Source organism: Zosterops lateralis (genome assembly GCF_965231275.1).
Source record: "Zosterops lateralis genome assembly, chromosome: 2".
Taxonomy (NCBI): domain Eukaryota; kingdom Metazoa; phylum Chordata; class Aves; order Passeriformes; family Zosteropidae; genus Zosterops; species Zosterops lateralis.
This window is the reverse complement of record NC_139763.1, coordinates 87,422,072-87,434,914: the sequence shown is the minus strand read 5'-3', so window position 1 is coordinate 87,434,914 and position 12,843 is coordinate 87,422,072. Positions and strand designations below refer to the sequence as shown.

The 12,843-nt window shown below is 41.8% G+C and overlaps 1 protein-coding gene across 1 annotated transcript in view; it reads right to left on the bottom strand.

Moving 5' to 3' along the window:
* The window catches only part of LOC310905722 (alpha-2-macroglobulin-like), a gene marked incomplete at its 5' end in the record, with an annotated part of 36,385 nt that overhangs the window by 14,839 nt on the left and 8,703 nt on the right, over positions 1-12,843 (bottom strand). The window contains 14 exon segments of the mRNA XM_083854374.1: positions 257-485; positions 768-894; positions 2,274-2,373; positions 3,102-3,272; positions 3,484-3,633; positions 4,472-4,614; positions 5,858-5,921; positions 7,202-7,429; positions 7,683-7,844; positions 8,232-8,341; positions 8,470-8,584; positions 9,306-9,429; positions 10,138-10,222; positions 12,053-12,221. Of these exon segments, the coding sequence (XP_083710500.1) occupies positions 257-485; positions 768-894; positions 2,274-2,373; positions 3,102-3,272; positions 3,484-3,633; positions 4,472-4,614; positions 5,858-5,921; positions 7,202-7,429; positions 7,683-7,844; positions 8,232-8,341; positions 8,470-8,584; positions 9,306-9,429; positions 10,138-10,222; positions 12,053-12,221 (1,977 nt within the window).

Sequence of the window (12,843 nt, the reverse complement as noted above, 5' to 3'; positions counted from 1 at the left end):
TACACTTGTAGGAGATCAGGGAGGTAAGTGTAGGGAGCAGGGTCTTTGGAAAGGAAAGAAATTCTGGGAAAATTAATAGCACAGACCAGTTTTGCCATGAATTAAAGATCTCCTTCATGATTAGTTAGGTGAAGAGATAAAACCTTTAGGATTAGTTAATTAATTAATTAGTTAGTTAGTTTCCCAGCAGTGGGAAAGCTAGTAAGGGAACGTCTCAATGGCTGTTAGGCTGAGCAAAGCTGTGAACATCCCTTACCCTGATGCAGGCAGGCAGGTAGTTGAAAACGGTGGCCTTCAGCGTGAAGGACTCCCCACGCACTACAGAATAGGGCATGGTGAGCTCAACAAAGAAGGGCTGGAAGGCTCTGAGGGACACTGTTGGGGACAGGCCAAAGCCTGTGTCTGCTGAAGTGCAGAATGCATTGGCTTTCCACTCAGTGATGGTGTCAGGGATGGTCACTTCTAGATCAGCTTTTCCCTCAGAGCTGGTGAAGGACAAAGAACAAGATTTCAGTTATATTCTGGTGTTCATCTATTCTCCTCTCAGCCTACTGAACATCTGCTGACAGCAAACCCCTGACCAGCTGGGATATAGGCATTGGATTTTGCATTTTCCTCTAAAGCATTCTATACTTAATGTCCTTAAAAAATCTGTTTATCTACTAGAAATACTCCTCTCACTGCAATACCCATTAATTCACTGAGGCTTTAACCTAATCCAAGGTTTTGGCCTAGTCACCACAGTCTACATTCCCTTAAACACTTACTTCACTGAAACTATGTCCCAGATCCATGTCTCAGGGAAGTACTTCCTGACAGTCTCCATAGGATTGTCATCATCAATATATTCTGCCATGGTCAAAGTCACGTCTTCATGGAGATTCATTGTAGAGACTAGCGTATTTATTTAAGGACAGGGAGAAAGGAAAAGATGTGTCAAACTCCATTCTAAACCAGAAACATACTTTCCCTCCAGGTAGCTGTTATTCTTAGGCCAAGTTTTAAAATTGAAAGAATAGTTTTGACCTCTTGGGCAACTGGAAACATTAATTTCTCTGCTGCCATCTTGGTATTAATTTTTCTTAATGTTGATGCTCTTCTTACAGAGATTGGATGGAGTTGAGCATTCTTCCCCCACTGCCAGCAAACCCCTCAGTGCCAAAAACATCATGCATGATGATGATATATTTCTATAGCAATACAGAATCAATTGTGAAACTTGCTGTCCCTAGATGTTACCATGGCACACAGTTTGATAATTTGGTTAAAGAACTGATTGCATTTATACACGACCAGAAACAGAAGCCACACTTAGCCCTCTGTCTAGTAATTTTTAAAAAATGAACATGAGTCTTTACATGTCTAGCCAGTAGCAAATATACAGGAAGACGCTTTCTCACAGTGTTTGCATACTGTTGTGCCCTATGAAAGGCTTTTTCATCAGCCTTAGAGAACTTTACATCTTTTCAAAGCAGACAGCTGTCTTGAGCCATACTCCAATGACAAATCCTCCATTTCAAAATCAAAGGTCTGATCTCCTATGAGTAGGAGGCTAGAAGCTGTCACTGGATCAAAAGCTACAATTGTTTAATTGGAGCTGGGGTACTGCACCATAAAAGTCAGAAATTGGAAGTGATATAGGTGAGTCTATTATATAGTCTTTCTAGTCTGAAATCTGTTTAAGAAAACAAGCAAAACCAATATCAGTCTCCTATCTTCACAGTCACTGAGCCTGCAGAGTAGCTTCTTATAGTCGTGTAAGTGGGGAAACTGGGAACAGAACCAAATTTCTCAGCCCCCAGTGGTAAAATATCAACCCATGGGACTGTATCACCTTCTCATTTGTCTTGTCTCACTTTTGCCCTAGTTGTTCCTTTATTCCTAGTATGTAGCTGCCTAGAAGCAGATGCTCCTTTTTTAGGTTTTCATAACTGGACTCAGATCTGATGGAAAAAAAAACCCCACTGCTTTGTGCTGAAAGGTTCTTTTAGTGCCTACAAGCCCTCTGCTGTTGTAGGGGCTGGCATGGCAGTTACCAAGCACACACAGTTCCAGCCAGGCACTTCTGGCTGCCTGGAAAGATGCAGGCAGAGATGGATCAGTTTCATATTTCAGGACTAGGTCCAGAAGGGAGGGATCCTGAATTAGGTCAGCATACTTGAACACAATCAGATCTGCCTGTGTAATTAATAATCAAAGATTCAAAGAGGAAAGGAAAGAAGCAGGGTGGTAAATTTTAGGAGGTTGTGTGAGAGGTAAAACCAAAAAGGTACTAGAACCACTGTAACTTCTTTCCATCATGTGTTCTGGGTAATGCTCGCAGAGTTCAGGCTTATGGATCTTGCTGCTAGTGAAGACTTTTAAGCCCAATTCCTAGTAAACAAAGAGAAAGAAGAACAAAAATATGCAAAAAAAAAATGGTTTGAAAATAAACTTTATTTAGTATGTCAAAAATGGATGTACCTAAGTCTGGTATTGATCAGAATAAGAAAAGTTTGTATTTAAATTGCAGATAGGCTAGTTTGACACAGATGTGGAGTCTCTATCCTGTTATTCTCATACTAAGGCTAAATCCTAGCTCGATCAGGCAGAAAGGTAAGGCCACAGGCCTACCCTGGGGACAGCTGCCTGGGTGAAAATGGCATGTGTGAAATGAACTGGAGTGAGGGTATCCAAAAAAATTTGTGCAGGACACTTTGGATGGGCATGCATGGCTTTATGGATTATCAAATTAACTGATACTTTAATAAAGACCTTTAAACCAGAGAAAGAAAACATGACTGAATGGGGAGTTTCTAATATTATGGCACTAGAGATAATTTCTCAGGACTGATTCCTTACCCAAGCCCATTTGCAGGTGTCTCTACTATGAGGAAACCTTTCAAACTTTTATTAGTTTAGAGAAGCACTCAGTTACTATTTATGGGCTAAGTATATGTGGGAACTGGGCCTGGTTATTTTCTTGCATACAAACATGAGCAAGTTTACAGCAAATTAGCTTGGTTTTTTTTATTTAAAAGTCCTTCAGGGCAGGTGAGAAGAAGAGAGAAGACTGAATTCAAAAAGGGTATAAAAGATAAAAATGAAAGGTTGGTGCTTACTTTGAGAATTTCATAGGTATCCCCTTCGCCATCAGCAGAAATGGGTATGTAGAGAAATCCATTTAATGACAGATTGTCAAGTGACACACATGGATTTACATTGTCTTCTTCCAAGTAGTACTCCCTGAAGCTATAACCGTGGCTTTCCTTCAGTGGGAGAAGATCATACACCTGGGGAAATGCAAATAAAAGGGAACAATGCAACAGGTCACCACTTACAGCAACAAACACAACCTAACACTCCACTGGTAAAAGCCAGCTTCTAAAAATCAAGTGTAAGGAATGCAACTGTAAAAATACATAGCCCCATGTCTATAGTGTTGTTAGTGGGTACTTGATTGGTTCTTGTACTTGCTCATTGCCTAAAGCAGCCAAGACTTACAGAGCTGGAAGAAAGCTCATTTTCAGGCTTCATAAGGAGAACACTCTTGTCCACTGCATGGAGGGCGCACAGGGATCTTGGAGAGGTGTGGAGCTGCAGATGTGTGTTGGAAGCAGGAAGACCTTCCTTGGGTGCAAAACTCAATCTCACCTGCAAATTCAAAAGGAAGTTCAAGCAACTACTTTCCCAGACACTGTTACATTATTATTCTGACACTTCTAGCCTTGTGAACTGAGCTCTGGTAGTGTCTAATGTATATTCACCTTTGATCGATGTAATTAACAAGGATGAGGGATTCTCTTTTTGTTTCTGTCTTACTCCACTTTCTATTTTCACACTTTTGTGATACAGGTTAACACGTGGCCAGAGTCCTATAAACCATGTGTAAATGTACCAATTTCTGAGGATCCAGCCCTTGCAGATTGGCTTAACATAATTTTAGTGAGACTGCTCTTCAGAGGTGTTTTGTAAAGTAAAAGGTTTAATAAAGAAAACTAACAAAATAACAAATGTTACAGGAAACAAAAGAAAAGCACATTTGTCCAAGAAAACCTCTGACACCCTGCTAAAACAATCCAAAATCCCCTTATTTCTTTTGGGCTCCTTCCTAAATACTGAATGTTTTAGGAGGGAAAATTTGGCTCTTGGCCCAATGAAATTAAACACAGGCTTTGAGTTACACTCTCAGAGCCCCATCCATGCTCCTGTGTTGGCACTGAGCCAATTACTGTGAGAAAAACATGGAACTTTCAAGTTAAACTTCTTAAAATGTCTAAAGGTAAACTGAAATTCTTTCCCTATTTGGAAACACCTGCTGGGGATGTGGGGGATGCCTTACTACAGTTTTGCAGCTTATTCTGGTTCAACATCTGATCAGAACATTTCATGAACCCATTGTGAATTCTGCCTTCATTCCAGAAATCTAAACTGAGCTGCTTGTGAGTCCACGAGACAAACATGGGTTGCATAAACCATGCCTTATACTTACTTTATTGGGGAGGCACATTTCAACCTGGAAATCTTCTGAACTGGCAATGACTTCCCCGCTGGGTGAAGTGGTGTACACAAGCATCTGTGCCACAGGAGCAATTTTTGCCTCAACAGAGAAGCTCAGCTGAAATGTCCCGTAAGCTAACAGAGAGAGCAAAAGGCTTTTCAATATGCAAGAGGTTCCAGTATATGCATGTGCCTTCCCCAGATAAAAAAAGTCAGGCTCACTCATGCTGAACATTTTTAGTTATCAGGGGCCAGAAAACTGACACATGACTAAAATTTATGGCTGCTGGTGAAGACACCTGCACTCAAAGACCGATTGTGAATTGACAAAAGACATGAGTTTGGAGGGCCTAAACCTGCCTTCTAGATTCTCCACAGTTAACATGTGGCATAACTTCTTGATGTTCCCCACTCTTTTTTTCCCTCAAGGTCCAAGATCTACAAAAAAATAGTTGAGGCAAAAAAAAAAAAGTATCATGACTGTTGCAAGGGTGACAGGCAGTCAAGGTTGCAGAGTGGCCGAAAGAACAGCGTGGCAAGGTTACTGCTAAGCAAGTACTTATCTGGAACACCAAACTATTGCTCCAAACATGGTAGAAAATGCCCCTCTGTACTGGAAAACTCTGTCTGGGCCTGAGCTTTATGTCACAATCTAGACAAGGTGACAGAACATCCTTTGGTACCAGCCTGGGTGGGAGTTTAGTCGCTGCTACCAGTGAGAATACAGAATTTTGTACAGCACACAAAACCTTGTACTGCCATAATCTGTTTATATCCACTGCAGTGCAACTCCTTCTCACACACTTAGAAAATGCCTCCCTCTTCTCATTTTCAAAAGACATTTGAAGTTGCATCACAGCCTGTCTCTGTCACTGAAATGTGTAATCCTTGGACATGTACGTGAATAAATTTAAATATGTTGATTAGAATATAAGTATGCATGTGTTTGCATGCTTACAAGGCAGGAAAAATACAAAAAAAAATTTGGGAAAGTGAGAGACACAAAGAAATGGAGGCACACTCTTCCTGCTTGTTGTACATGTGAGTTTCACAACGCTGGTAAGCATCCACAATCAGAACAGGGTAGAGTGGCCACCAGAAAGTGCTGGTTTAAGGAAATGGCCAAAACATTATACTCATTTTTGGCTGAATTTTCTAATGTTTTTTCATAAAAAAAAAAATAGCACCTGTTGGAACTCAGAGAAAACAAAACTAACCAAAGCCACTTCATCTAAAAACGCATAATTTTAAAAATCCAATCAGTAAGTGCAAAGTTTGAATGAAATGTTAAATTCAGTGTTTGAATTCAAGTAATTCATCTGCACTCCCCTGCCCCAAATTACCATCAGAAATGCTAAAAGGTCATAAATCTGCTCACCATCTCCAGCATTCACAGTCAGATCATGGGTGTCAGCTAATGCGATTTGTCCCTTGGCCATCACCTGTGTAACAGAGAAATCTTCCTGGAATGGTTGTTACCAGTGTTGAAAGGCAGGAGAAGGAATGCTCACTGGGTTAATTGTAAGAGTGTGAGTAACACCAAGAAGAGGCTGCAATTCACTGGGTCTTTGGAGACAGAAACATTTGCTCCTAGGAGGACCACACTGATCATACTTATCTTTGCTTTTGTACATATTACATATATATATATATGAGGTTCAAATGCATTTTGCATCTGATCACACATAACTTTGGCAGTCATCTGCACATTTCTAACAATTTGGAACAGACTGTAGGTCAAAAAGTCTCCTCATTCCTGTCTCAGTTTTATCATGACACCATATGAAGAAAAATTTCACCAGGATCAGTTGTATAACTGCACAGGATTAGGACAGAGGACCACAGGCTCCAAAGAATAAGAGTTTGAATGAGCCACTTGGAGTCAGGCAGTAAGCAATACCCTAAATGCTTCCTGTAATTCCCTCATTTCTAGAAAAAATATTCCCTTTGCACAGTCAAATATGCTTTTTATTTAGGTATTTTTGATATGGAATATTTATTCCATAACACCATATTTGAATTTCAAGATGTGGGATCCACGTCTGTAAAAATGGAAGTTCTCTCACTGTTTACCTGCTGTACGTACATACTTAAAATCAAATTTCCCAGGCAACTGGGATAAACAGGTGTCTTGTCTTTCCATTAATTTTTTAGCAGTCTTGAAAATAAGCACATAGACATCTCTAGCACAGGTTTGTATTTTCTTTTTGAATATCAGCCCAAGTCCCCTGATGTTCTGTGCAGTCCACCAGAACTGAAGTGTCTGTTCTACTGATACTTTTATTATTCTCCAAAGCTACTCTCCTCTTCTCTGCTAGTGTCATTAAATGGGATAACCAGAAAAACAAATTCAGGGAGAAATACATTCTATTTGGATATTCATTTGATTCTTCCTGTCCTCCCAAGAGAGACTGACATGTCGCTGTTTGCTCAGAGTTCAATTAGTCTCTCTTCTCTGATCCCCAAAATGAACAAATTCCTAGTTCTTAATGCCAGCATGTTACAGTCTGTTCTAATTACTGTGGTCTCCCAAAATGCTGCACACAGAAGACAGAGAAAAGAGAAACATGAGGGAAGTGTATTTAGATTGCACTGTTGCACACTATCCATTCCAAATGCTTTCCATCTGGCAGTGCTCTGGTTGCTCATCATGGAACATAGCTAGAGGTGACATAGTACTTTCTGTGGCTGTAACCCCAAGGTAACACCAAATATGTCTTACCAAATAATAAATGACAATTTTCTTCTGCTCCCCTATGGCCTCTGGTGTGAAGATATAGTGCACCTGGACCTCTGCTGAGGAGCCACAACTTAGTGTGTCAGGCTTTGGCTCAATTTGGAGGAAGCTCTTACTGAGGGAGTAAGAGCGAGTGACTCTGCGTGTGGCATGCTCATAGGATGGTGTCATCCAGTCACTGTTGTAACAGTTCAGTTCAGGCTTATGTTCTGCCTGAGAAAGAAGAATAAAAGGTTCATAGCCAAACAAAATCAGGTATAAAGTCCACAGAAAAACTCTGGGTATGTTCTGTATTCCACATTTTTAGGAGATCGTGGATAATATGCAGGGAAGACACCGAGAAGTGAGGTGACCCACAAGAAACTTGCCTTATTTTCCAATTGGCAGAAAAGACTGATAACCCATGGATAGACATTTCCCCTGTTGAAGAGAAAGACAGAGGCTTACCCCTGTCTCTGCCACTCACTCGGATTTCCAGGGAAAGGTCTGTGAAGCTGGCAGTGTCTATGGAAAACCAGGATTGTCCCAGCTCATCTGTAGTGTAATTCCCTTTGTATTTGTTTCCACCCACAGTTATTGTGATGGTTTCATTGGCAAGTGGAGCATCAGTGCCATCAACCAGCTTCACCTAACAAAGCAATAACAAATTTCAGGTTTTAAACTAGCAACGAAAACCAATTCCCAAGTAATACATCCTCTTCCCTCTTTTCCTCCTTGCCAGGGAGGATATTTCTGGGGAGAGAAGAACAAAGAAAAAGAATGAGGAAATGTGTGAGGCATGCCCTGAGTTGTCTAAGGGAATAACTGAGAAAATTCTCAGCAAAACAACCCGGTCAGCCCATGGAAATTGTCTATTAGGATCCCAAGTTCCTCAGTAGTTTTAACTCCCCTGGCCAGCTTCACTTGGGACCTCTTGAACCATGTCACCTGCACACCCCACTACTCCATCTGATGGGATTGTGCACTTGTGTGTTTTCTGTGCCATTCATTGCCCATGGCCTCAGAAGTTCCCTACCATCCCAAAAAGTGGGATCCCTGGTTTGTACACAGAGTCCAACAGGTCAAAGCGGATTCGGCTCATGGTGGATGTGATATCACAGGAGCCTGTTCCAGTCATCTCTATTCCTGAGACAAAGCACAGTAAAGAGGGATTATTAATGAATTTCTTGTCACGTTACTCCACCTTCTTCGTGTTTGTCAGTTCCTCCTGTTATGGCCTGCCATCACTTTGGCATGCCTACATGCCTACATACCTGTGCCATCTTCTGTGATTTTGCCTTGTACCTCAATGCTCATCTCATATCCCTTGCGTAGGAGCTGAAACACCTTGGTCCTCACCACACCAGAAACACATCCACGAACATCTGCCTAAGCAAGGGATTGGAGAGAAAAGTGAAATTCTATGAACAAAGGAATGAGGAATGAGAATAGATATCCCAAACCCAACATGCCTAACTTCTGTTCATGAAATTCCAGAGTTTCTTCAAGGGTTGTCTCCAAGACCAGAACTTCTGTGCAGCCTCTTTCCTAGTGTTTCATCCACACATTTTCTGTGTTCTGTGAGGTACCTGACACATAGTTTTCCAAGGGCCACACTGGGTTCCGTGCTAATTCCCTCCTGCCTTAGTTGTGTTTTTCTTCCTGTTTCTTTCATTGTCTTCTCTCTTTATCTTGTTGCTCTTTCTCCTGTATTTGACCCATACACAATACCACCTCTTCTTTGTTCCTTGTTCTCTGTGCAGCTTTCTTGTTTTCTCCTCATCTTTTCTCCTTGCTCAGTCAGTCTCTCTCACAGTTAGAAAATTCCTTCAAATATTCTTTTCTCAGTTTGTGGAACAATACCAAATACCTCATGGCTGGCAGTGGAGGTTTCTCACTAGTTTCAATAGGGTCAGGTTTTCATCATCAGTTCTGTTTCCAGTTTAGTGATCCCTCTGTTAAGAATGTCTTCCTCTGAGATTCTCTGCTTTTCCCTGGAGAGAATGCTATCTGCGATGCCCTTCTATCTCCCAACATATTCAATCTCTCTTGAGACAACACTGCCCATTAACCTTCAGATAAACCATTACATTTTGATCTTGGGACTCACCCGTCTAGTGAATTCTTCACACACAGATTCTGCTTCTTTTCCGTAACAACTTGAAGCAGACTGGGAAAATTTCCGGCATACTTGGACATTCACCAAGCCAGGAACAGGCTTCCCATAGGTGTACCTAATCACAATGTGTTAAACAATGTATCAGATAAGGAGACAATCAGCCACAGTCACATTCAGACACACCTCCTTAAAGATCTCTGTGGATGATTTCTAATACTTCTTAAAGGCTGACTAATCTGACATTTTAATGATTTCCATCATTTCCATAGTGAGATTCTTCCATTATCCATGGAAGATACATTCATCCTGTTTTTGGAGGGACATCTCTGCAGAAAAATGTTGACTTCAGAAAATTATTTCAGCCAAGAGCATTTCTGTATTACAAACTGCTCAGGGTTCAATGAAGAAATGGAAAGGCAACCAAGTACTCAGAAGGAGTATTTATGAGTTAAAAACGAGAACACTAGGTTTGCATAACCAATTTAAATGATGTCTGATCTAATGTCTTGGAGTATTTGAGAGTTCAGCATTGGCAGTGAAGCTCTAACTGAAGAAATGTAAAGATAGAAAGAGAAAATGTGAAATAACATGGGAAGAGAAAGATGCAGATTTGTTTGACATCATCTCTTAAAGGACACAGGGAAGAACCTTCTCTTTGACTCCTCAGGCCAAGCAGCAGGTTCAGGACTGACAGAATTAAAAAAGTGTTCACTATATGCCTGGGAAAAGTTTAAAAACCCTCCCCGAGCATTTCTTTTGGTCCTCAGCAAAAAGACAGAGTGAAGGATAAGCAAGAGAGATTTACTGGAGTTCTGTGACTCACAGACCACAGACAGACACTGGAAGTTCATTGTCCTTAATAGTGATCTTCTTTGGGACCTTCACCAGGACCTCGAACTTGGGCAGCACTGGATGGAAGAGAGAAAGTCTGGTGTGAGAAGAATGAATGAGAGCTGTGTACTACACAGCAACACAAGCATAGAGCCAGGATCATCTTCATATGAACCTTTCTGAGGTCTTCAGTATAGATCTCTACTCCTCCCATAGGTTTTCTCAGCCTTCACCACTGTTTGGGTTCAAAGACAATTCAGGAAGTTTGTAGTCCCTACCTTCCCTTATTTGCGGCACAGGCTTATGTGGCACCAGACAGCTGAGCAGATCCCTCACCTGTGTCTCTTCAGAAGGACACACTGGTCCTGTGTGTTGTGTTCACAGTGCATAATTTGCAGGTGGGACATTCACCACCTTTGTAATTTACCACATTGAAATGCCCCAAATCATTGATTCTCTTGGCTGATTCTTACTGCTCTGGAGATCCAGAGCTGCTCCTAGGCTCACTAAGATGCACCATGGGATATCATCCTGCATGCCCGGAGAGTTCAAGTGAATCTAGCCACAGACTCTCAGACCTGTATTTTCAAGTGGAAGAGGCAGCACTAAAGCCCAATATAAAGGGGCACAAGTAAAACACGTATTTTGCTCCTGAGTATTAAGTTACATCCCTCTTCCTATATTGTATCCTTCAGCCCTATGCCTCCAACTTCTCATGCCCAGGACTGGACTGAAGCATGTAACGTCCTGCTTCCAGGTGGTGCAGCTGAAGGATTTTTCACAGTGCAAGGAAATAATAGCAGAGTGCATGTCCAGGAAATGGAAAATAACCCTGGGTAATACAGTTTAGACATAATTTTGCCTCTAAGATGGGAGACAAGGCTCAACTTTTCAACCCCAGGGTATGTTTCCTCAAAAGACTGTAAGAAAAATAGCAGTAAGAGAGATTCACTGGAAAAAACTAGAGAACAAAGGAAAGCAAATCAGTTTAGTAGGAGACTAACAAAGAGAACATAATGTCTTTGATTTTGTTGGGCATTCAGAATGGTCTTTGTGGGAGGAGGAACAGGTCATCTGTCACCATGGCAGGTTGAAGTCTATAACCTGGTTTGTGGTCAGATTATTCACCATGTCTGACTTGAAGCCAAATAAGCCATCTCCCACAGACTTCAATGGCAATCTATGGTCTGTATATTCCAGAAACAGTAGGTCCTGATCAATATTTGGTCTTCATGTAGAGTAAGTGGAGAGCCTGGGAGTGTGAAGCACTGGCCAATCAGCCTTTTTGAATGTGCACTATGGTCAGAATACACATCTAGCATCACCTGAGAGGTTTTTTTAGAGAACTGGGCTTTAAAAGGCCCCCTGAAGCAGCGTATTTCTCCTTACTCAGTGTCTCCTAGCAGTCTGTTTGTGACACTCATGGATTGTTCTTCAATTACAAGTTTTCTACCAAATGTGTTTTCTAAGCTTTCACAGAAACAGGGAAAAGCAAAAATAGAGAGGAGTATGAATGGAAAAAGAGGCCTTATGCACATGATGAGAGAAGCAAAATATAGTCACCAAAATATTATCATATCCTTCTTCATGTCTAATGCTACTTGCAACAAGCTGCTGGACTGGAATCAGGTATGACAAAGTCAGCTGGAACTGGTGCCACAAGCCATGTACAGGAATTCTGGTATGTCCTGTGCTCCCAAGAGCACTATGAGCAAATACAAGCTCAGACAGGTTGCAGAGATGCTGTAAAGCCAGCAAACACTTCTGATACTTAGTGCTTTCTGGCTCAGCCCCTATGAACCTCATTGCCTGTTATATTCAGTCCCTCCATTCTCCATGTTGTTCCCAGCAAATTCCAAATTGAGTGGTCACAGTAAAAACCATTGCTGTCAAATTCCTCTCCTTACCAAATTCCTCCACACTGAAGGAGTGCTCCACATGGGATGAGAAGCTCTTCTGCACGACTATTTTGTAGGAGCCTTGGATGGGATCCGAGGTGAGGGGGAAGGAGAGCTGTGTAAAGCCTGTTTCTAGTTCCACCCCTTGCCACTGGTACACACGGTTCCTCTGGGGATCCTGCAGGTATGAGGGTAACAGTGTCACAGGACAGTACAGGAGAGTGCCAGAGACAGAGCAGTGAGTGCCCAGTGTATGCACATCCCAGCTGGGAAATACCTATCTGTAATTATTCAACAATCTGTGAGGTTTTGAAAGTGCTTACCTCTCGATTTTGCACAACTTGCATGCAAGAAAGTTTTTAAACACTTCTAACGTCCAGGGGTGTTGTCCTCCCCTCAGCTCTACCTGCAAAGGATGGGGCCAGGAAGAGAGGCAAGACTGGCAGAGTAACAGGAGGGAACAGAATTGATATCAGAAGTAAGTGGAACACATGGAGAAAAGAGGGACGTTTCAGCTTCCTTGACTGGCCATACAGCATACAAAAGTTTTGTTTTTCCCCTGCTGGAATGGAGACCGCTGAAGTACCAGTACACAATCTGCTGAGAAATCAGACACCTGACTTATCTGTAGGACTGAGAAATGTACTTGTATAAGAATCCTAAGCTAGTGGTTGGGTGGGGACAGGAACAGATGAAAGTATACTTCCACATACAGGCATCCAGCTGAGAGCCCTTTCTCATGTCTCCACGCTCCTAATGCTGGAGCTGAAGTCTCACCACTACTACATTTGTGTATTGCT